The sequence below is a fragment of the Stigmatopora argus genome, chromosome 6, assembly GCF_051989625.1.
Source record: "Stigmatopora argus isolate UIUO_Sarg chromosome 6, RoL_Sarg_1.0, whole genome shotgun sequence".
NCBI lineage: Eukaryota > Metazoa > Chordata > Actinopteri > Syngnathiformes > Syngnathidae > Stigmatopora > Stigmatopora argus.
In genome coordinates this window covers 16,907,024-16,932,665 of record NC_135392.1, presented here as the reverse complement: position 1 = coordinate 16,932,665, position 25,642 = coordinate 16,907,024, and the positions used below count along the sequence as shown (strand labels likewise).

General features: G+C 40.2%; 1 protein-coding gene across 3 annotated transcripts in view; it reads right to left on the bottom strand.

The window, feature by feature from the left end:
- Nucleotides 1-4,647: 4,647 nt before the first annotated feature.
- LOC144076113 (SLIT-ROBO Rho GTPase-activating protein 3-like) overlaps nt 4,648-25,642 on the bottom strand; it is a 48,928-nt gene continuing 27,933 nt past the window's right edge. Inside the window, exons 11-22 of one of the 3 annotated variants that reach the window (XM_077603689.1) lie at nt 22,929-22,956; nt 16,935-17,037; nt 16,141-16,201; nt 15,814-15,891; nt 15,443-15,577; nt 12,707-12,812; nt 12,398-12,625; nt 11,735-11,808; nt 11,474-11,654; nt 10,345-10,488; nt 9,987-10,263; nt 4,648-7,642 (exon numbers count right to left, since the gene is read on the bottom strand). In XM_077603689.1, coding sequence (XP_077459815.1) covers nt 7,178-7,642; nt 9,987-10,263; nt 10,345-10,488; nt 11,474-11,654; nt 11,735-11,808; nt 12,398-12,625; nt 12,707-12,812; nt 15,443-15,577; nt 15,814-15,891; nt 16,141-16,201; nt 16,935-17,037; nt 22,929-22,956 — 1,880 coding nt within the window. In that variant the 3' untranslated portion in view covers nt 4,648-7,177. Of the gene's footprint in view, nt 7,643-9,986; nt 10,264-10,344; nt 10,489-11,473; nt 11,655-11,734; nt 11,809-12,397; nt 12,626-12,706; nt 12,813-15,442; nt 15,578-15,813; nt 15,892-16,140; nt 16,202-16,433; nt 17,038-22,928; nt 22,957-25,642 lie in introns of those variants that run through there. The other 2 variants (XM_077603690.1, XR_013300736.1) reach the window with 2 other exon arrangements.

Here is a 25,642-nt window from a genome sequence, read left to right as displayed (position 1 = left end):
CGACATTTGACTCTACATAATCAAAACTGGTCATTGAAATCTAATAATTTATCATCTGAAATTAGAACCAGGATTTTTTTTACTCTTGCGCTTTTGGCAACACAATGACACATAAACCATTGTTGTTTTGCTTCCTATGCTATTGACGCACTGTGTGGAGTTTGCATGTTCTCCGCTCTCCTTGTGTGGGTTTTCTCCAGGTACTCCAGTTTCCCCCCACATTCCAAAAACATGTATGGTAGGTTGGTTGAACAGCCAAAATTACCCCTATGTTGATTAGTGTCCTGTAACGTGTTGCTTTGTACATATATCAAATAAATATCATTCATTTTTTGAAACAAGGGTTGCTGGAGGTGCTGGAGCCTATCCCTGGTGACCATCACCAGGCTGGATACAGCTAGAATTGGTGGCCAGCCAATCGCAGGGCATAAGGAGACGGAGAACCACACACTCACAAAATAAAATCCACCCTAATTGAAAACATTGTTTGTGTGTTTGTGAGTCCAGTATGTGTTATCGTTTGTCCAGTATGTGTTATCATTTGTCTTGAACCTACACAAGGGACTAAAGCTGGAAATTGTCCCTCGGCTACAATCTTACATATTTACATATATATGTTCATTAACATGAATATAAATATTTTAATTAATAAGTGCTGTCCCTTATTAAATAAATCAAATCAAAATCAAAAGAAAGTTCTCCTCTGCAAAACATGCAGCAGTTTTCTGATTGAAAAATATTGCATATAATTGGAAGCTTCACTATCTCAAGTGACACATTCAGCAGAAAAGTCATTTGAACGAGAATGAGAAGTGCGAAAGACCGACGTGAAAAATGAGGTAAAATGTACGTCACATTTGTACATATTCTAGTGTCATTTATTAAGGTGTTTTATTCATAGATATTAATCATTTCATTTTAATATGACTAGATTATTTATGGGTAGTAGACATTCACTTGCTTATGGCAGGTGTGATACAGGCGTGTGCCCATAGTGAGCATTTATGATGTTGCTCACACTAGTCCTCTGTGTGCTCAGTGAGGTTGTCTGTATGCCCAGACATATGAAAAATTAGGGGGAACATTGCCTACAATGCATGTTTTTAGGACGTGAAAGGAAACCGGAGTACACGGAGACAACTCTTACAGGACAACATGCAAACTTCACACAGTGAGGACCAACCTGGGATCGAAACCCAGACCTGTGACGACGACTCTCTAACCACTCGGTCGCTAGGGCATCTAATGATTTATTTATTACTTAAATTCTATTTTTTCATCGCATTCAGCAGGTTATTGCTATGGGCAATGTGGCCGACTGCCATGAGCTACAGCGGCACTGACTTGCCACGGGGAAAGCAGGCTGGGATCGCAGTCGTTGTACCCCAGGTATCTACTACTTAGTGGCGGAGACTAGACAGTCTCCTCTGTGACAGAGTTTGCAGAGGGGGCATTGTCACCCTCTAGCGTCAATTAAGTGTAACTGCATAAAGTCTAAAAGGGTGCAATATTATTTTTTCTTACTGTAACAATTTTTAATGATGATTTTGCATCACAGAAAGCTAGGAAAAGGTTTTATGTTTGAACAAAATCCATAGATGCCAAGAATAAAAAAAAAAGGACAACTATCATCTCAAACAGGGGTGGCCAACTCTGGTCCTCGAGAGCCTCCCTCGAGAGTCTGTTATCCATATCTCTACCACACCTCCTCTACCACACCTGAATCAAATGATCAACTAATCAGCAAGCTGTCCAGAAGCTTGATACCGATCCAGATTATTTTATTCAGGTGTGTTGGTGGAGGGAGATATGGAACACAGACCAGATAGGGGCTCTCGAGGACCAGAGTTGGCCACCCCTGAAAACATCTGCTATAGTTTGAACACTGAATTAATTCATTCATTTTACATAGCGATTATCCTGCTAAGGGTCGCAGTGGGTGCTGGTACTTATCCCAGCTAACTACGGGCAGGCAAGAGACACCCTGAATCGGTGGCCAGCCGATTGCAAGGCACAAGGAGAAGGGACAACTTAGTGTTCAACCAGCTTAGCATGCATGGTTTTGGGTTGTGGAGGAAAACCACTGTAGCCGGAAAAAACCCATACAAGCCCAGGAAGAACATGCAAACCCTCCACAGGAAGGTCCGGGCTGGGCTCGAATCCTCGATCTCAGAACAACGGGGCTGACGTTTTAACCCCTCGGCTACTGGGCCACTTGAATTCAGATGCTAATGCAGATGTTTATGTTAATTATTTAAATTATGTTTATTATTATCGGAGCCCAGCAGCTTGAGTGGTTAGTGCGTTAGCCTAACAGCTCTGGGGCCGTGGGTCCAAATGCAGGGCGGTCCACCTGTGTGCAGTTTGCATGTTCTCCCCGGGCCTGCGTGGGTTTTTTTCAGGTACTCCGGTTTCCTCCCACATTCCCCAAAAATGCATGGAGGCTGATTGGACACGCTAAATTGTCCCTAAGTATGAGTGTGGCGTGAATGGTTGTCTGTCTCCTCGTGCCCTGCGATCGGCTGGCCACCGAATCAGGGTGTCCCTCTGCCCCGAAATCAGTTGGAACAGGCTCCAGCACCCCCGTGACCCTAGTGAGGACAAAGTAGTTCAGAAAATGAATTAATGTGTATGTATTATTTAAATTTATTCTAAGGCCCGACAACTGAGTGGTTAGCGTGTTAGCCTCACAATTCTGGGGTTGAGGGTTCGATCCCACGTCGGTCCTTACTCTGTGGCGATTGTATGTTCTCCCTGGGCTTGCATCGGTTTTCTCCAGGTACTCTGGTTTCTTCCCTCATCCCAAAAACATTCATGGTAGGCTGGTTGAACGCTAAATTTCCCTTAGGTATGCATGTGAGTGGGAATGGTTGTCTGTCTACTTGTGCCCTGTGATTGGGTTGCCACCGATTCAGGGTGTCCCTCGCCTGGTGCCCGTTGTTAGTTGGGATAGGCTCCAACATCCCCCGCAACTCTTGTGAGGATAAGTGGTTGTTTGGTATCACAATCATGAGGCGTACTTGAACCCAATCGCAGGGAAACCGGCGGACTTCAGGCACAAGGTGGGGGACAACCTGAAATATTGATTTGAGATACAAGTAAATTGACATACGAGCTCGGTCCCGGAACGCATTAAGTTAGTGTCTCAAGATATTACTGTATTATTTCTAAATTCTGTGTTTTACTGTCATCTGTTCGATTCGTAAACACGTGTTTCAGCAGAAATTGATCTTGTAGTATTCTGAAAATAAAAGTGGGTACATAAAAAATGATTGATTCACTTTCAACATCGCTTATCCTTGTTAAAGTCTCAGGGTGCTGGAGCCTATCATAGCTGATTTCGCCGCAAAAGGCAGACTACACCCTAGGCTGGTTGCCCACCAGTCGCAGGGCACACAGAGACAGACAGCCATTCGCAATCATAAAAAGTAAAGTACAATCTTATCTTCATCATTATATTCAATGTAAAAAACAAAACAAAACAACACAACTAGTAATTAATAAAGTATACAAGCTAGGTGATTGAAAACAGCTTTTTACAACGTTTATAGCATTTTGTTAGTGTTTGAGACATGATCGATCGTGACAATTTCCCCTTGTTGTATTCTTTAATTAAAGTTTTGTGCAATGATAAGTGTTGCAAAAACTCTACAGACTCGATATTATATCCTGTTTCTATCGTACATGGTTATTTGTACAAGTCATCATTTTAAGAGCATATATGCAATCGCTCAAATGTACATCTTTATTATTCATCCTGGTGAGACGGATGATCAAGAACACAAAGCATAAACAAACTCATCTAGAAAGGACACCATGTGCATTGTAGAACAAGCTTCATTGATGTGCTAATATCAAGTTTCTAGTACAAAATCAACAACACAGACTCAGCACAAATCCTGCAAATGTTTTAAGTGCATTACATCATTGCAGAAAGTCTACTAATTCGACGGTTTACATATAATTGTTATTGTTTTTTAACAATATTTATATAAGATTGCTATTTTCTTCATTTACTATGTAAAGATTACAGGAATGACGTGTGGTTAATCCTTTACAAAGTGCCAAAATTCTGGAGCATACTTTTAGCAAACACACACATAATATCATTTGATTGTACTTGATCAAAGGCTCAAAGGTAGCAGCCCACTGATGCCTATTACACTGAGATGATTAAAAAGGTGTTTACACCAATTCGAGCACATTAATGCATTAGATCAGATGCGTCAGTTATTTTTTTGCAGTCCACATTCTATCTACTCATGGTTTCAGAAGGCTATCACCCCTGCCAACCCATTTAAATGTGTAATTGCCTCATGTCATTACATACAGAGCATGAATGAGTGGTATCTGGTTTTGAAATCAGATGACTGATGAAGTTTTTAATAGTGAACAAGCTGCAGTTTTAAGGGCTTCCTGTGGGGTTTTAAAAAAAGTCCTAAATCATCATTTCATCACTAGTCATGATCATGTGCCTTTAAAATGCATTGAATTTCATCCGTTAGGTCTTTATCCCATTATCCGTACTGCGCTATCCCCATCTGATTTTGGGAAAAAGGCAGATTACACACCAGACTGGTTGCCATAGACAGACAACCATCCACAGTCACAAACATCAGGAATCGATCCCACTGCTGGCCACCGATTCAGGGTGTCCCCAACCTCTGGTGTTAGCTAGGATAGGCTCCAGCACCCCCCGTGACCCTAATGAGGATAAAGCGGTTCAGAAAATAAATAAATCAATGTATGAAATTGTGTAAAAAAAATTCCGGCATTCTGAGAGTTGCCTTAGAATTTGGCCTCATATTCTAAGACTAAGTGGTTTGAAAAAGTCTTAAATTTCACTTGATGAAACCTGCCCCAAAATGGCAAATAACCAACTGTGCTTCCTAGCAACGTCTTTAAGCAAGCACGATCCTTGTCTAATTGATTCATCTAGTGGTTTTGAGATGCTATAAAACTTTACATAAGACGCTGAAAAGGATCAAGAAGCTGTGGAGTTTCAAAATGATGAAGAAATGTGTCTATGGAATTATCAAAATCGGACGCAATTTACCTAAGGTTGCCAACCATCCCTTGAAAAACGGAAACGTCCCATATTTAGAAACAAATGTATATGTCCCGTATTGAACTTTTACTATTATTATGTTTATTGGTGGAGGAATTCTTGCTGGTCATGAAGATAACAAGAGGCAACCATGGATGACCAAAAAATAATGCGTCCTAGAATTTATACATATACATAGTAGTATATGTAGATACATATATAATTTGTTTGTAAGTTTTTCTCAGAGTTTTTTTTTTAATCTTAGTGATTTAAAGATGCCACGTGATTGATCATAGGACGCGTGAGGGTTAATATACAAAGCAGAGCATTTTGTGCACTAAGAAAAACTTTTACATTGAAAACAACATGTATCAATGTGAGGCCTTTGAATTTTCTCACAGTTGGTTGTGGGCACCAATAGATTACAGAAAAACGTGCCGACTAGGCACTCAAGAACACTTGTGTTCTTGAGACAGACCGTTTCACATCATAAATACACATTTTTGTGTTTATTGACCTATTATCGTAATGTAATACAGGAATCCCCTTGATTATCGCGTCTTCACTTATCGCGAATGCACTACTTTGCATTTTTCCCACAATTAATTATTTTTAAAAACACTTTTTTAATTCATAAAAAATGTGAAAATCCACGCTGAAACACTTGCTACTAGGACTCAGCACTGAAGGAGGAAATAAAAGTTATAATAGGGGTGACCCTACTTCGCCATTTTTCGATTATCGTGGCCATGTCTGGTCTACATTAACTGTGATATTCGAGGGATTAAAGTAGTATAATCATAAAAATTCATATAGATGACATTGTGGGAAGAAGAATTATATCAAGTAAGACACTTAGGGCATTGTTACACACTTTTAAACTAAGCAAGACAGATATTCTAGTTTATTTTTTAAAATTAAAATAGATAGCTAATATTAATTGTGTTTCCACAGGCTTACAACACTCAAATATGGATTTAACTAATTCAGGTTGGGGTCAAATAATTACTAAAAACTTTTCATGTAAAAAATAACAACAACAAAAAGGGTGATTTTTCATTGCGCGGCTGGCTCAACCAATGAGATGCCTCTTATTTATTATTTTTCGGGGAGATGGCAACCCTAGAGGTACCCGATGAGATTATCAGTAGGAATACTACACCCCCACAAAAAACAACAACAACAACAACAAGGTTACAATTGATTAAAAGTGTGGACATATGCTGTCACTCCCAGCTACAAGTCTGCAAAATAAACTAGGACACACTTGTTCTCTTAAGGTAAGTTTAAGCTAACGACAGAGGCTAAATAAACAGCCTTTTCCCTTAACTTTTATGTTTTGCTTGTTCTAACAAGGGTCCAGGGGGTGCTGTAGCGTATCTCAGCTAAGTATGGGCAGTAGGCGGGACGGAGGATACCCTGAATTGGTCACCAGCCAATCGCTGGGCACATTGAGACAAACAACCGCTCTTCTTCATACATAAGGACAATTTAGAGCATTCAACTGCTTGGGATGTGTGAGGAAACCAAAGTACCCGGAGAAAACCCACACAGGCACGGAGAGAACATGCAAACTCCACACAGGAAGGTCAGAACCCACCAGGGATTGAATCATCAATCTCAAAACTGTAATATTCCATTCAGCTCTCATCTATATAAAGATAACTAGTACAATATTTCTTACTACAACTGGATTTAATCCGCAGCATCCTAATTGCTTCGAGCAGTTCCAGTCAGCTTCATTAAACGCTGCAGATCTTCACACAAGCTACCTTCAATTCAATCAGTGCAGCCCGAATATTAAAAAAATAAAATAAAAAATAACAAAATTAAACCTAGTGGTGTGCTATTCCCTTGCCTTACACTGGCAAAGGCAGAAAATTCCCAAATAAGATAACGTAAAGTCTTTGACAGGGTCCATATTATTGGTGACCACGAGGATTTCCAGTGCATCCCTTTTAAAATTCAGAGTCTATGCTAAGAAAGTGCATTAACTGTTTAAAAGTCAAGATGTGAGTGAAGATTTGATAAGAACCTGCAGCCGGAAACACAAACGACAGGTTTGTAATTTAGGTTGAGTGAAGACAATTGGACGCAATTCTCTATTACTTGGCTTGCGTCTGACCAATGCTACATGTTACCCTGTTTGTCTGAGGAGGAGGAGGAAGTGGACGGTGAAGGTGAAGGAGCTTTGGGGAAAACCCTGTCAGTGGGAGTCATGCCCGGACTGCCGAGACCTGACGAACTGGAGCTGCTTGAACGGTGCGGTCCCTGGCTCTGCGTGAGCACAGGAGCCGGCCGGACTGGTCTGACGGGGGGTGGCCTGACGGGTGCGTTGGGCCTACGTGCGGCTAGGGCGGGTTTGAACGTAGTCATGGTTTCGGAGGAGGAGCTGCTGCTGGTCCGCCGTTGGACCGCCTCGGGATCTCTGATGACCATGGTATGCAAGGGGCTTCCGGGTACGTCATGGCTGCCGACTGGGTGTTTGAGGGGCTCCAGCGTGTCCAGGACCACATCGGGGGCATGTTTGGCAACATTCTGTCGCTCTAGCTCAGACAGCTCATTGAGGGCCGTGTTCATTGTTTTCTCTATGTCCTGAAAAAGAAAAGAAGGGGACAAGGTAGTGATAGTATTTAGAAGCAGACACCAACAGCTGGCCTAAATTGAGCCAATGAGTTTGTAGGAAAGTCCTGAGAGAGTTTCTCATTTTTTGGAGTCCAAGAAAGATACATATTTTCAATTTTCCTGTCAATTAAACACTAACCGCCATGCCATTAGGCTATTGTATTTATTTTAAATGGTAGCTTGATTCTGCTTGTTATATTAGATATTATATCGTATCGTATCGTATCGTATCGTATCATATTATATATTATATTATATAATATTATATTATAATATATTATATTATGTTGCTTTAAATGTCGTACCCTTCCCCTGTAAGTACTGTACGAATACACTTTAAAAATAATACATTACTTAATGTAAATTATTTAACCATTTACAAGACTATCTGTGCCTAAAAAACACCCTTTTGCATATATTTATTTCAAACAACAATATTTAACAAATTATAGGAAAACTTATTTGACATATTAATAAAAAAACTTTGTCACTATTATTAATGGACGATTGGACGAGAGGCTAGCGCATTGTTAAGTTATGATGCTTTGGCCGCGGAGGGGAGTTGTACGAATGTGCAGGAAGCAGGAAACAAAGGAAAAAAGTGCTGGTGAAAAAAACTTTAATAATGGGAAACAAACAACTGAAAAAAAACCTTACAAACTCAAAGCTGGGAAAATTGGCAAAAAAAAAAACTGAACGGGAAAGCATAATGAGAAGCGAACGTAAACCGACAAAAAAGGCAACATAGCGACTGACAGAAAATATTTGCCCCCCAACAAACAAAACAAAGGGTTAAAATACACAGGAAGAGGTTGATGACAATCACAATCACCTGGGTCACACAAGGGAAGGAGAGCCAGGAAAGACACAGCAGGTGAAACTCATACAAACACGCGGAACAGGACACGCAACAAAACACACCCAACCACTAAACCCCAACAAAACATGACATGCATACTTATCCAGTTGTTTGTTGTAAAACACCAATTAGATAGTAGATTAATACATGCATGAATATAATAAAATATACTGTATTTTATCGCATATTAGCCGCGTCTGCGTATAGGCCCTACCTTTTAAAATTGCCTTAAAATCGTTTAATTTTACAATTTCTCTCGTGTAAGACCCCCCGATTCACAATTTTCACCTCCATATTCATGGTTTTAATAGGGAGTACAAATGTGTTACTTTGAAGGGAAAAACTTAAGACAAACATTTGTGCATGGTATTTCTGAGATACGGCGCCCTGCGTGAGCAATGGCAGGTGAGTTTTTTTCACATTTTATGCAAGATACTTTTTTTTTTTAATTTCATTCATAGACATTAAAATGAATTTGTCTTGCGTTATGGCGTTTCGTCCTTGTCACCTTTCAGTTTCGTGCATGTCAAGTTTAATTTGTGAGCATATAAGCGGTACCCTCGATTCAGTCATAATTTTTTTTTGCGACAAATACGGTACAGTGTATATGCAAGAAAATACAGTAGTTATTTTTACGGTAATTTGCTTGACAATGAACGTTTTACGATTTCCCAATTTTTATCATGGTAATTTTTTTTAGCAATTGACTCTGGTTCTGAATACTTTAAATTGCACCTAGGTATGAGTGTGAGCATGAACTAGCCACCAATTCAGGGTGTTTTCCCCCGCCTTGTGCCCGAAGTCACCCCCCACCCCCACCTCACCCCAACACTTGTGAGGATAAGCGGTACAGAAAATGAATGAATGAATAATTTTTTCTCCCTTAGCTCCCAGTATTTTACTATAAATTCAACGTTTACATCGAAATTAGCTTAATGTTCAGTATCTTCAAATCATAATTAATTAAAGATATTAAATCTAATATATTTTCTAATTTAAAAACAAAAGATGAAACATGAAAAAACTGAATTAATCTGGAATTGCCAGAGTATGGAAGATTTGCATCTCTAAAAGAATACTAGTATTCGTTCATTTATGGGAAGCAGAGTTATGGCATACACACAATTATCTTTGAGCCTTTTTTATTTTTTATTTTTTAATGCACCTATTTAGGCAGGGGCATTTATTTTGTAAGGGAAATTTATTGTAAGATTTGTTTGAAATGATTTGAAAATGTTTTAGGATCCTAGAGTCTTGTGTATAAGTTTATTACCTAAACAACTTTTTTGAGTAGTAAAACACACTGTTACCCATTAATAACAGATTTTTGTTATTCATGCGAGTGCTTGGTCACTAAGAACACTAAACCATAAATAGTTGACATTCACTGCATAAAATAATGGTTTTACTTAGGTAAATCTTTTGTTGTGACCTGGTTTCTTTATCAGCACTTACCTCAGCGAGAGCTTCTGCCTCCAGTGTTTTATGATCACCCACGTTTGCATGCCGAGTTGTGCCGGGAGATGAACGCTGAGGCGGGTGTCCGGCAGCCCCAAAGGTGGCGAGTCGACGCTTTTCCGGACTGTCTGTGGTACCCCTGCTCACCCCTATTTTGTGAGGGCTGCAGGGTCGAGGCGCGACCCTTGGTGGCCCGTCGGTGGATCTGGTGGGGCTGTGGCTGTTGCCGTTCCTGTGACGTTGCAATGGAGCTCCATCTGAACGTACTCTAGGCCTAGAAGGATGCGGTCAACATTACTTGAATGTTCCGGTTACGGTTGGACCGCATTTGAGCATTTGTCAGAATGTGATCTACCTTGCCAGTGGGGCCCCATAGCGGCGTTCCAAAGGGTGTTCTGAAAAAGATTGATGCTCATGCCTGGATGAGGAACGTTCCTCATGGTATCCACTGCTGGTTTCACTGTCAGTCCTCGGAATACTCTCCAAAAATGCGTCATCTCTGTTTCCAATAATAAAAAAAGAAGAATTTTCAGAAGATGATCCTTTTTTGTCAAGTTGTTTGTTGTCATTTTAACAATTTTCTGCAAAAGGCGACAAAATACTTCACTTGGAAACTTCCCACTGCAATTTAAAACAGTTTGAGGCACCTTTCAGACACAAATATTTAGATTCAACTTTTTTGTCCATATATGGATAAATTTGGATTTACTGGGGCTTTTAATTATTCTGATTTGGATCTTACAAAAACAAATAATAATGAATTTGAATATTATTCATTTAATAATTTTTCACTTTTTCTCACAAGGGTGCTGGAGCATATCCTAGCCAACTATGCACAGTAGGCGGGGGACACCCTGAATTGCTTTACAGCTAACCGTAAGGCACAAGGAGAAAAACAACTATTCCCACGCTCCCACACTCACAACTCGGGCCAATTTAGAGTTTTGCCACCAGCCGACCATGCATGTTTTTGGGATGTGGGAGGAAAGCGGAGTATTGGGAGAAAACCCACGCAGGCACAAGGAGAACATGCAAACGCCACACAGGAAATACACGATGAATAAATGGATAAATAGGTTTAATTAAAAGTTCACAGTAGGATAAAACACAGTATAGCAGGAACGTTTTTTTCAATATCTGCAAACTATAAAGCCAGAGGGAGCTAGTGTTAAATTAGTTTGTCTTGAAACAAAATTATAATTTTTAAGGCAGGATATTTATTTATTAGATCTATAAGTGCATACTTACAGTATGATCATTGTACATATTAGAACGATCAATGCTGTTCTAATGTTTACATAAAATTGTGACTAGGTTTATATTTTATTCACTTGAGCTTTATGTACATATTGCTCATATGTTTCATATTTGATTCAGAGCATTTATAGGGATTTTACAATATATTTTGTATTTCTGTACTGCTTGTGTTGTGACATTTATAAATGGCATTCTCCTCTAATTTAAAGGGAAAGTATTTTACATACATGTCCTGCACCACGATGTATTGGTGTGGAATGAGGCCATCTACACCGTTATGTCGGCCCTCCCACCAGTCATCAGAAGCTCGCAGGTAGAGCAAAAGCGAGGCGCCTTTCTTGAAAGAAAGCTCTCGGGGACTTCGACCCATGTAGTCAAATTTTGCAATGGCTTCTATCTGCTCCAGTTCTGACAAAAAATGAAGTTCAACCAAGTGAGATTAAATGGTTGACAATCTAAGATATATATTGAATGCCGCTGCAGTTTACCATCATCACTAGTGTTTGGCCCTGTGCCGTTGTCCACCTCATCAAGAGCGCCGGCATCACTGTGTGGACTCTCACTTTGAGAAAAAAAGATACACAATAATTTTGCTGCACATAAACAGAGACAACAATATTTTTTAGTTGGAAAATGTGCAACATCTGTTATGGAAAGTAACTACATTCAAAGTTTTGAAAGCAAAGAACACAACATTTAATGCATAAAATGTCTGAATTTATATTCAATGATAAAATATTTGCAGCGTTAAAGAAGTACAAATGTAAGATTTTGAAGAGATTTTCTAAATATGAGCATTAAAAAGACTGAAATTAATTTGCAATTTGCAAGTAATATGATACTGTGCTTTATGGGCACATTTTATAACCAGAAAGTGGCAAACTCCAGATGGCTTCACGGTATTCACTAATTCCCAATATTCGTGGGTGTGGAGGAAGAACAAAGAGGTCAGGTCCTTGTATAATAAATCCCATATTGACCTCACTCTGTGACCAATTTCAAAATCCACCATTTGCAGAATTATTTAACTTGCAAAAGCGGTTGTTACTATTACTTCTATTATAAACTCTCTGAAAACAATGTAAGTATTGCTTCATTTTGAGCATTACATAATTGATTGCCGAACACTGGACATTTAGCTTTGAACTCACCAGTATTCCTCGCCTCCAGCCATGCACTTCTCATACGCAGGTCCCTCTAACTCACGCTGGGCTGGAAATATGGCCTCTTGGTGGATTATAATGTTCTTAATGACCTCGTTAACATGCGCCTGACAGGCCACAGGATCCTGATCCTCAGGTATGGGCATCAGTGTGGGACCGAAACAAATAGCCAGGTTGTAAGGGTCCATCATGTTTTCATCACTGTACTGGGATAGACTGGAGGGACAGAGGCAATTAGTGGCATAGCAGAGCTGCCACTTATTTATGAAGGAAGACACTTGCTGTGGGGCCACTCACTGATTCAGAAAGGCAAAAAGGTATCTCATTACGATGACCACAGGCTGTGGGAGAGTTGCAACAATCTGTTGAAGGTGATGAGCTCTGTCAGAACCAAAGTCTAACTCTAAAAAAGACAACAACAAGTAGTCAGTGACCATAGTACTCCACAAAGCAACAGCAATGAGTGAATGGTTAGTAGGATTTTTTCCAACCTTGTTGACTGCAGTCATGTAGCTATTTGGTAGTACAGACGCTCCCCTACTTACGAACATTCAACTTACGAACAACGGTACATACGAACATGTCTGCAAATTGCGTTTAAGTCGAAAAATGTTCGTAAGTCCAATTTTGTATTTTTTTCCGAGTAGTGCTTCTTTCCGCCGGCCGCTAATACGCCTGGCGCTGTGAGGGCTCAGCTCACCCAGCATCTACCTTCTTCGTTGCAATGCGGAAGTGCGTGACGTATCTCCAGTGCGCAAAGAACCTTTTTCATTTGTATCATTAAATATCTCGTGCATCCATTATTGAATATGGTTGGTAAAAAGTGAAAGGCTTCTATTGAGGGAGTTGCAAGGAAGAGGCAAGCCATTTCATTTGAAACGAGTGGCAATAATAACGAAGCTTGATGCGCGTGAGAGTGGTGAGCGTTGCACATATAACAACTTGAATCGTTCGACCGTCAGTACCATTTATAAACAGAAAGATCGAGCAGCAGGAAGCAAATATTGAACGTTGCACAAAGTTTGGAAATCAATTGAATGATGCCATACAGTGCTACCGCATCATTTATGATGAAAAAAAGAAGAAAACTGTGCAATCGTCGTTAGATCGCTTCTTTCGGCCAGTTTCTAATACATACATCTCTCTCTCTCTCTCTATACAGTACTGTACATATTCTCTCCATTTTATTAAATGTTTTTTTCAGTACAAACCAATGCGTGTTACTTATTCAAGCCTTAAACATACAAATGCACTTATATAAACCTTCAATATACTTATATAGGCCTTAAACATAAATTATAATACAAAATATAGCACTGAATCAACTTACAAACAAATTCAACTTATGAACAATCGCTCGGAACCTAACTCGTTCGTAAGTAGGGGAGCGTCTGTACTACTTTTTCAGTAGTGCTACAGACTGAACATATGCTGATTAGAGAAACGAAATCAAAATTTTCCTGGGGTTCACCGACTTCTGGGGTGCCAGACCTGTTGAACGCGCCAATCCTAATTTAACCCATAAACAACTCTATGCACCTTTAACATTCCAATCATTCTTATTCTGTTGCATGACATTGAACAATAATAATAGTGAGCGCTCCACGTCACTCGTTTTGTTCTTCTTGGTGGAGACACAAACTAAAATGGCTGCTCCTCCAATAATCGTGGTCATCATGAAATGTGGTCATTATATTCTTGGGATGTATATACATTGATCATCAGGGACATATTTTAAATGTATTATCTCAGAGCTCATTAATTAAGTGCGGACTAGATTCTGAGTTGGCCAGTAGATTGATTTGCACTCTGCAGATGTCAGCCAGGCAGTTGCAGTAGACTGCACCCTAGACTAGTTGCCAGTGAGCCGTAGGGCACACAGTGAGACTAAACCATTTACACACACAATCATACCGGCAACAAGCTGGAATCGATCGGATGCTTGCCCACACTCAAGTCAGGTGATTCGGGTGAGCTATCGGTGTCATGAGTTATTTTTGGAGTCTGCTCTCTGGAACCTTCAATATGATTGGCCGATGCAAAGCAGACTTAATTAGCAGTCTCTATTAGGTTAATGAGCAGAGCTGCGCGGCAGCAATGGGAAAGGTTTAGAATGGTAGGGGACTGGTGAGTTACACAAATGCAAAAGGAAAAAAGAAGGCATTAAAATCTGGACAATCACAAACATGCCTGAGTTTCTACTTTGACCATTAGCTGTGCATTGCAACCCAATTTCCATAATGGGCCAGGTTATGTGCGGAACCATGCAGATGGAACCCAATCAATTCCTCAGAGCTGATCAAGCTGGGGTCAAACCCTCGATCCCAGAACTGTGAGGCGGACATGCTAACCACTAGCCCGCTGGGAGTCAAAGTTAAATTGTTAATAGTTATCTTTGCTATTTTTTGTCCCTTGAGAAGGGATTACTAACTTGGTACCTGCAAGTACCAAGGAAACACAAATGTTCTTAGAAAGTAAAATCCTCACTGGTGGGAAATTGTGTATATATTCATTCATTAGTTTAATTTCAGACAGAACATATTTTCACTGTACCAAATTTCATAATCATATTAAATATTAAATATGATCAAGAAAAAAAGTTTGTTTAACCCCAATGTTTGCAACATAAAACATTTTTGAGCCATAATTTTCATATTAGAATACCAAATGTTATTTTTGTCTGGATCAAAAAAAGCGAGCTGTGGACCTTCTTGGTGTCATTCAAGGATAAATAGTTTCTGCAAGTGAATAACATGAGAACAGACTGTGTGTTTCGTACAGCATCAACCGTTAAGAAAATAGTTGACTCTGTAAAATCATCCTTTCTTATGGAAAATACAACTATATTCTTTTAATTGAACTTTTATCAATCAAATTAAATTTTTATTTCAACCCTAATCATATAAATGTACTCCTTACTAACCCCCCCTCCTCCGTTGAACTCCTTGCTCACTCCTTATGGAGTTATGCTTCACAAACAATGACTCTGAAAGTAAGCCTAATATTTGACAAGTTTCCCATAAGAAGACTCACTTGTAGTGGATATGAGGTCAAGGAAATGTTCTTCAGGGAACAGCGACTTCTCCAGGCCCCTGAAGTAGAGTTTAAGAACACCGGCCACAGAGTTGATATCATGGTCCGACTGATCGTCCACCAGTGGATCTTCTCCTAAAGACACAATCAGGCATTCATCTTTATCATCGTCTCAAAAAATAATTGTGAGAGGAATACTTAATCTATGCATTTATTATGACACTAAGATCTTCTTCATCATGCACAGTGAGTTGTAAATGCATTAAAGATTTATATATGGCATTTTCGTAAGGCACTGAAGTGGTTTTTTTTAAAGGTGGATGAAATGTTATCTGGTCTTAATTAGGATGGACGAAATGACTGGCACTGACCTCTTTCAAATGCGTTTTTAATGTCATTTACTTCCACCTGGGATCCTGGGACTCGAAATATACCTTGCTGCTGAAGACCTGTGAATAAACAGACCCATTTGAGTACAGGTTTTAAAGAGATGGTTATGGAAAATTAATTTAAAAAAACAAGCAGCCAAATTGATCGCAGCACAACCATTGGCCAGTACTTTAAAAAATAGAGCAAATATCACAAAATGTTATTGCGTAATGTCGAATATGGGCAATAATCACCAAGAAGTCTTAGAAAATGAGACAGTTATTTGTCCATTTCCAGCCAAAAATAATGAACACAACATTAGAACCTACCGTAAAGATTGATATATCGGACGCAACTCTCAACCACCACTGGTATTGATTGACCTGAGTCCTGCATATTGAAAGATTCATTATTAGACTGACTTGAACGATAAATGCAGATTTAAAAAAACTCAATTATTTACTCACTGTTTTCTATCAAATCAAATATAGCATTTAAAGAGAAAGACTATGAAATGCAATAAATGTTAATATTACAGTATGTAAACATAAAGGAGTATCAACAGAAGAGGCCCAGAAGTGTAGCAAAAATGGTGATGCGACCCAGCTAAAGGACAGAGTACCTGAGTCCTGGTTCGGACATTCCGTCTTCCCCTGGGCAGAGAGCAGTAAGGCACGTAGACAGTGAAAGAGAGGCGACAACCACAAACAAGTTAGTGAGGAAGACAGAACTCATACAGAGAAAACAAAAGCGAAGGTCTGGAAATGCCAAAGCATCGATTCAGTGCCTTATAATTGTGCGAATCATGGGGACATTGGGCTTAGTTGAGCTATATTGAAGTGAGAGAAGAATAATGTGCGCCTCAATTCAAATCCTGGAGCTACTCTTTTTGGCATCATACTGACAATTACCTCCACGCCCGGTCAAGTCACCAATGTCTGACTTGACAAAGACACGATGAGGACAAGGCGACGAGCAAGAGGAAAGTCAAAGTGGGAGCGAGCCAAACGCTTGGGTAAAAGAGTGGCCAAAGGGTGAGGGAAAACAAAAACATCAACCCAAAAGGACCACAGCGAGACAGTGGCGCTTACGAACAGACGAAGAGCACACCATGGGCTCATACCTGGATGAAGGCCTCCATATTGCCGCAAAACAGCTTATGCCTAAAAATGGAGCGAGGTCTAGACTTCCGGATTCTCTGAGGTTTAGGGGGAAGTTTGGGGGGCCTGAGGAGAGGGTGGGGGATTGCACTGTTGGTATGACAATTATGAAAAAAATTGCTAAAGTACTTCATAGATTACACATCTGCACCGGAACGTTTACGACAGGGGTCTCGAACTCAATTTACCTGGGGGCCGCTAGAGGCCGAGTCTGGGTGAGACTGGGCCGCATCAGGATTTCCACAAGAAAAGCACTGATAAAACATTCCAACGTTATCAAATATCTTTATTTTTTAACAAAAAATAATGAATTAAATAAATTAACTTAAAGATGAATAAAAAATAAATCAATCAGTAATACAAAACCAAATAATACTAATGAGCATACAGTAGATATACACTGGCTGGCTAAGTAGAGAAAATGAATTATTTTTATTCCGTTTCAAATGTCTGTATTAACAGCTCTTTAACCTTTAACTTTCTGAACTTGAATGGAACATTGAACATGAAATATTCTGAACACGGCTTCTCTTGCCTACTCCTTGCTGCTAGAGACCTGGCAGCGCTTCTTCTCACATAGTCACATTTGGCTTGAGGGAGGAAGCAGTGGAGACCCTCAGTAGAGCTTGAAGATGCTCATCAGTAAGTCTGGACCTGTACTTGGACTTATTGAAGTTCAAGGTGGAGAAGAGCTTCTCACACAAGTATGTGCTCCCAAAAAGGCACATGGTCCGCTTGAACCTTCGGGAAAGTTCAGGGAAGCTGGGGGTCAACTCTCTCAAAAATTGCCCAAGCTTGTCTGCTTCTCCACTCACCTGCCTGAACTTGGCTTTGAGTGCAGAGTTGCACTGCAGGTCAATGAGCTCCATTTGAAGCTCAGGAGGGGCATCTTGCACATCAAAGGAGAAGGGGTCCGCAAAAATTTGAAATGTGGCTTTGTGTGTCTTGAAGTCTGCAAATCTGTGATCAAATTCCTCCTGTAGCTTCGAAATGGCCTCAACATACTCCTCACCACTGAATGGTGTGCCTGCATCCACGAGAGCCTTGCATGCTGGGAAATGGCAAAGGTTTGTCTGAGAGAGCTGGGCTTTCCATAACACAAGTTTAGTGCAGAATGCTCTCACGTTGTCATAGGCAGCACTGACAAGTTGCCCCTGGCCTTGTAGCTTCTTGTTCAGTACATTAAGCTCATGTGTGATATCAACAAGAAAAGCCAAGTCCATGAGCCATTTGGGATCACTTAGCACAGGATCAATCAACTCACAAACGGCGTAGCTAGCTTTGACTGCTGCATTACTGTCTTTGGTAGCCTTCTTGAAGAGATCCTGTTGCCTCAGAAGACGTGTTTTAAGACTGGCAACCTGGTTGGCTCTCTCATCTCCCTGGTATTTTTCGTACTCCTCAGCATGTCTCATAGTACAATTACGTTTCAAATTGTATTCCTTGTGCACCGCAACTTTTTCAGTGTAAATGAGACACGTCGGGGTGCCCCTGTGTTCAACAAAGAAATATTGCACTCCCCACTTTTCTTGAAACTGTCTGTGCTCATCACCGACCTTTCTCTTCACGGCAGGCTTTGAAAGAGACATCTCTGGGGCTCTGTAATATGTTTTTCCACTTGGAATGAGTCTCGGGTTGATCTTTCACATTCAGTCGCGCGGGTTTGTGGCGCATGTGCACTTTCGCTCTCCGTTTCAATCGCGGATATGGCTACAGACACTGACACAGGCTGGATCACGGATCATAGCGCCTCATTCAGTTCTATGCTGAGAGCAGCGGAGGAGTGTGCGCGCCCAGCGGAGTGATCGGCCTCACGGCTTCTCCTCCGCCCAGCTGATTGGAGGAATGAGTGAGTGAGCGAGGCACTGGACAGCCCGGCCGATGTCCCGCCCTCCAGAGCCGTATACCTCACCGTGATTGGTTCATTCAGCTCCGAACCAAAGTTCCCTCTAATTTTTTGTTGGTCTGAGCAGAAAGACAACCTCCCTGAGCGCACTGAGTACCAGTGTGAGCGACATCATCGGTACTCGGATGATTCGCCTAAAGACGTTTCGCCAACGGACGTTTGACAGACAGGCAGGTCGCCGAATGGACGTTCCACCGAACGTTCATTCGGCCGAACAGAGGTTTCGCCGAAACGGGATTCGAACGCTCGCCCCACCGGATCGTGTGTGTACAAGTTTTTCAACCTCGGCCCGCGGGCCATATACGGCCCGTTAGGATTTTTAATCCGGCCCGCCGCCGGTGTTGTCCAAATTATAGTAAAAATCAATGTTCGTCTACCATCAATGGCAGTCCGGGAATAAGCACTCTTGGGCAGGCAGATGTAGCAGAACCGAGCCGTAAAATGACAGCAATCGGGTCAAATCCATCCTAAAACAGCATTTAATGATTAAATACAAATACTGGATGATATCGCGATGGAGGCAAAAAAATGTCTATAGACGTCCATTCGCCAAACGGCTCAAAATGCTCTCAAATTCGGTCAAATCCAGCTGAAAACAGCGTTTAATGATTAAATACAAATACTAGTATTTGTATTTAATCATTAAACTAACAAATACTAGCACGACCTGTCCGTCTGTCAAACGTCCGTCGGCGAAACGTCTTTAGGCGAATCATCCGGTCACGACATCATCATTGCTCGCTATCGGCACACCAGTATCACACCTGCCACAAGCAGGTGCATGTCAATGTTCCCTCTAATTTTTCATGTAAAACATGCTGTAAAACAAGAAAAACATGAGTGGACAGAGCTACTGCCACTGGCTGCCACTTAAACGGCGCCATCATGGGGAAAGGGGTAAAAAAAAAAAAAAAAAAAAAAAAAAAAAATTTAAAAAAAAAAAATCGATCTTTCATATTAAGACGGGGGCCGCAAATTATCGTCCCGCGGGCCGCAGTTGGCCCGCGGGCCGCAAGTTTGAGACCCCTGGTTTACGAGCTTTGAATTTAAAGGACTACTAAACTCATGTCATTTATGAAACTAGGAAAAAATAGATCTCATGTTCCAGTTAAAATGAGAAAAAAGGGAAAGGTTGTCGACGACAACAACACAGTCTTAATCACTTATTTTTCAACAGACTAGTGCCTTTTCATATATCGTTTTTGTTCGAGCAAAATCAGTTTGTACGAGACTTGCATGTAAACAAAATTGGCATTACAATAGCCTGGAAATTTTAGGTGTTCATGATGCCAAAAGCAATCGTATACAAAAATTGTTGGTCACAGCAAAAATATAAGATCTCATAATGAAGGGCAACATCTAATATAAATAGTATATATAGGTACGATGTAAATAGAATGTCTTAATAGGCATCAACATTGCCAGCACTTGCTCACGCTTTTGCTACATGAACAACATTTGGGGAATTTCGAAAATCCTTGTTTCCAATATTCTTATGAAATAAGGTACATACGCCATTTGCAACATTTAGTATATAAAAAGAGTGAGATTTTATCTACTGGATAAAGCTTATCTTTGCCAATCTATCCTTGCAGAAAACAAACAGAAGCTAGCTTGTCTTGGATAATTGGAGATTTACTGCACAGGTCTCCAAACGGGTCCAGTCCTCGAGGCCCGCTAGGGGTGCAGGTTTTTGTTCCAACCGATCCAACACAAACAGTTTAACCAATGAGATTTCTGCTCAAAAAAGAAGCACCTGACTGCGATCGACTGATTGCACTTCTAGGATAGCAGATTGGTGGATAGGTTTCCTCTTACAGGTTGGAACAAAAACCCGCACCCACTGCACCCCTTTCTGGAATAGTTTGGGGACCACTGCTTTACTTTTTTATTTGATGTTTGTGCCTCCTAGCATGCAGACTAAGAGTATTAATCGTATTGTAAATTGAATACTCTAAAAACTATAACTTAACGTAATAAAATGCACTTGATCTCAACAAATTACAATAAACTAGGTTTTAACGGCTCATAAAATTAACAAAGACTTAAATGTAATAAAATGGCATAATGATATATCTGATTTTGTAATGATGACAATGTGCAAATGTCTTGGAAACCTTGAGAAAAACGCTTTTTAAAATTCTCTATTTTGCCCCCAAAATGACAGAATTAGAATCAAGTGCACCTCAAGTTCGAATTCTGGTTGTGCTAATTTGGGTTCTTAACTAAGGAATTTTCCATGTCGCCTGGACCTCACGAGGGTCAGAGAAATGCTGGAGCCCATTCCAGCTAGCTACGGGCAGTAGACAGAATGCACCCTGAATTGGTGAATCACAGAGGACAGTGAGACAAACAATTAAATGCGCTCACACTCATACCTCCGGACAATTTGGAATGTTCAATGAGCCTACCACAAATGTTTTTGGGGTGTGGGAGGACGCTGGAGTACCCAGAGAAAACCCACACAGGTACAGGGAGGACCTGCAAAATCCACACAGGAAGGACTCAGCCCGGGCTTGAACCCTTGAGCTCAGAACTGTAAAGCGGACGAGCTAACTATTCTTCAACCACACCACCTACCTAAAATTCTATATAATAGTATACCTATAATATACCATTATACACAAAAATAAATAAATAAATAAAAGGAAAAAAAACGTGACTCCACAAAAAGCTGCTGATACCTGACTTGCCTCATCTTGTCATTCTGTTCATATTTCTAAAAGGTCATCCAAAAAATGTAGTCAGCAGTACCATAATAGTGTGTGGCTATTAACATTAGACTAATGCTATTAATAGTGTACTCAGATTAGCGAAAGTAAATTGGAATTAGGGTTGCAAACCTTGCCTTGAAAAACAGAATCGTCCCTTATTCAGAGACTAGAAAAAAATCATCACTCATCAGATATCTTACTTCAGGGCCATTTGATAAACATAACATTACACTCATTGGAGTACTAGTAATAAGAAATAATTGCTCAAATGCTCAATTTCCATACGATTTTCAAATGGTTTGGTTCATCATAAACTTCAGAGATAAACAAATTTTACTACTAATGTAAGAATATTCCTAACATTTTCTAAATATCCTGCTACAACCATAGCCACATTAAATGGTTTGTTGTCAACCAAGAATCCAGCAAGTTAAGTGAATTAGAGTGGAGAAAATCACTCACCTTACGTTCGCTACAATAGAGCACCCCAGAGAATCCCCCGGATCCCAAAACGAGATTGCTCCCCATTACTTACGCTAGCTTTAGACCTCTAGCCCTAAATATGTGATGTTTCTGTAGCGGATAATATTGTACTGACAGATTAAGTTCGGTTGATGGGTATGAAAGTTGTGCAGCAAAATTTAAATGGAACAGTTTTCAGCTCAGGCAACTCATTTATTTTTAGATGATGACAATGATTAAATTATATTTTTGCAGGGTGTGAGAAATGTAAGGTGTCTTGAGAATGGCCTAAAATGCGTGAGAATGGAGAAGCCTGTGCTCAATCAGCTGGAGTCTATTTTGAAAATTACAGGGAGACGTTACTTGGGTCTTTTAGTGGGTAAGCTCGGTGTTGTCCTGCATCTCATAATCGCTCATTTTGACTGTGTTATAGTCCTTTTGCTTTCATGCTGTGTGGTACCCGCTCTATAGTTAACCATGCTAAAAATAGCTGTTTGTGCCTTTCCATCTTCTTCGTCTACTGAATGTTGGTCTGGAACTAGCGTTCACATTGTATCAGCGCCCCCGCTTTTTGTGGTGTTCGGTGGTTTAATTGCACTCTAAATTTTATCAAAGTTTTTCTATTTATTGTTGACGATGATTATCGTTATCATTTTATCGGCGAGATCTAAATACTTACATCAATAAATAAAACAATGATGCTAAAAGAACATTTTTGCATTTACTAGACCTTATGATTAGCCACCCCTAATAGTTGAGGAAATACAATTTTTCCATCTCTTGTACGAAGTTTACATTGACATTCCAACAAAGGGATTCCAAATTTGCTGTATAGATTGACTCGGTATTGATACTGTTGTCGCCGGACATCTTACCTTGTTGTTCCATATTCAGACCTCTCTCCTAAAAGAAAAGAAAGCACAGAAGGAGTTGAATTATTATTCGCTGCTTTTCAAACGGTACAGTTGAGTGGCAGCCAAAATATGTGAGTCTGGCAGATGGAGACAGAAAGGGGTGTTATGAGAAAACAGGCATCTATTCAGGCGCACTCAATAGGGTGAACGCCATGGCTGCATTTGTCACGCCGCCAAGCACCGGCTATTCAGCTGTTGCCCCAGTAACGTACAAGAGCTTCCCGAAGTCCCCCGGATAGCCTGACTGCTCTCTCTTTAGAGTGCAAGCATATCCAGGGGCAGCATTGGGGTGTTGCTTCACAGGGGGTGATTTCATAATACCGTGTACTCACGCTCATACTTTGATCAGTCGCTTAGAAAGAATAGCTTAAGCAGCCTATCATGTGTAAATGAACCAAAATCCTGCTTTATATCCCACAATTGTAACCATACAGCAGATGACATGTACGATTTTGCAGTCACAGCATGCTGTCAATTCTTATTTGGGTACAAGATCAGGCCAATGTAAAAAAGTGAACCCTCATGCGGATTTAATTAAATTTTCTGCTAGAGTTAGAATCTAGGTTTGCAACCATTCATATAAGAGTGAAATATGACCTCTTCACATTAACCAATGGTGCAGGGGATAAGAATGAGCAAAATATATGGAGACATTTTTATCTCTGAAGTAAAGCTCACAGTTAGCAGCTTAGCTGGCAAACATTCATTCATTCATTCATTCATTTTCTGAGCCGCCTATCCTCACTAGGTTCCCTGGGGTACTGGAGCCTAACTCAGCCAGCAACAAATCAAAGCCTCTGCTTAACATTTGAAAGTAAAATCACGTCATGTTCATCCTACAAGTTCAGATGTCTGCAGTTACTCTCATATATTTCAGATCCTGCACTAAGGTTTTATTATTGTAAATAGCATCTAGCATGAAAAATCTCATTGGCATAAAAAAAACTCAGAGTGGCAACCTGTCACTGACAAACGACGAAAAACGCTAATAATGGATAAAGCTATGACTAAAACTGTGTCCAGCCAATGATATGATGCAATTCACGTCACGTGTGTTTACTTCCATGGCATGAGTAAATGTTAACGACATTGATTGGCTGTGTTAGTAACGCATTATGTGCAGGTGCCTCTGATGTGCAGGTTACCATATAGCCAACGGTTCGGTGGAGCTGCTGCCAAGCCTTAATCATGGCCACACGAGTCAAAATAGAAATGAAATGCGGTTCTTTTAAGATGGAATGGTTGTTGGAGTATGTGCAAATAGAAGAACAAGCGGTGAATTTTGGTGAGAACTGTCTAAAACTGTGCTGTGCAGTGTGTGTCTAGTATGTTTTATCGTTTGTCTTCAACCTACACAAGGGACTAACGATTGAATTTAGCCCTCGGCTACAATCATACATATTTATATGTTCATAAACATGAATATAAATATTGTGCTGTCCCTTATTAAATAAACAAATTACAAACAAAAGAAAGGTGTCTCCTCTACAAAACATGCAGCGAAGCAAAAGTTGTAAGCGAGTTTTCTGATGGAAAAATATAGCATATAATGGAAACTTGACTATCGCAAGTGGCAGATTCAGCAGAAAAGTCATTTGAACGAGAATGAGAAGTGAGAAGGACTGACGTGAAAAATAAGGGAACATTTTAAGTCAGATTTGTGCATATTCTAGTGTCATTTATTAAGATGTTTTATTCATAGATATTAATAATTACATTTTATTATGACTAGATCATTTCTGGGTCATAGATACTGGTGTGTGCCCATAGCTAGAATTTATAATGTTGCTCACACTGGTCCTCTGTGTGCTCAAGGAGGTTGTCTGTGTGCCCAAACATATGAAAAATTAGAGGGAACATTGCTCATACCTAGGGGAAATTTAGAGTGTCCAGCCAGCCTACTATGCATGTTTTTGTGGAGTGTGGGAGGAAACCAGAGCAGCTGGAGAAAACCCACACAGGAGAACATGCAAACTCCACACAGGGTGCCCTCTAATTGACTCAACTATTTTATATTCCACTTCAGGGGTCAGGAACCTATGGCTCGCGTTATGGCTCTCTGCTAACCAGTAAGCTAAAATGTGGAACCCGCTGATGAGAGAAATGAATCCTGAATGCATATTATCACTGTGGTGCTGACAAGACCTCTAGAACCCCATAATCGGGAGTGTGGCGCTGGCACACCACTATCTCTACACACTAACTATGGCTGCTTTAGTCATTTAGTATTTTCTCGTTAGACTCCCTTGCGCATGCATACTCTCATTGATACTCACTGATTAGCGACAGCATAACAAAGTTAATAAAATAATTTAGATACTTATTGTATTTTAAAAGTGTTATTTTAATTTTAAAATCTAAGCATGACTCTTGAAGAATTACATTTAAAAATATGAATTGTTAATGGATCTTTTGGTCAAAATGGTTCCCGACCCCTGTTCTTCACTAAACTAGCTTTATGCAATATGATTTTTTTAATACAGCTGTGGTTTATATAAGAACAAACATTTATTGGATTTGAATGGTGTTACGTATTGCGTGTGGTCGTAGTACGTAGTTGGTTGGACCCAAATGCAGGGAAGCAATCACGGGGACAAGGACGTGGAGTGTTCTAACAAAACTTTAATTAATTAAGGCAGGAATCTTAAAAAATAACAAGCGCTTAGAAATCAAAT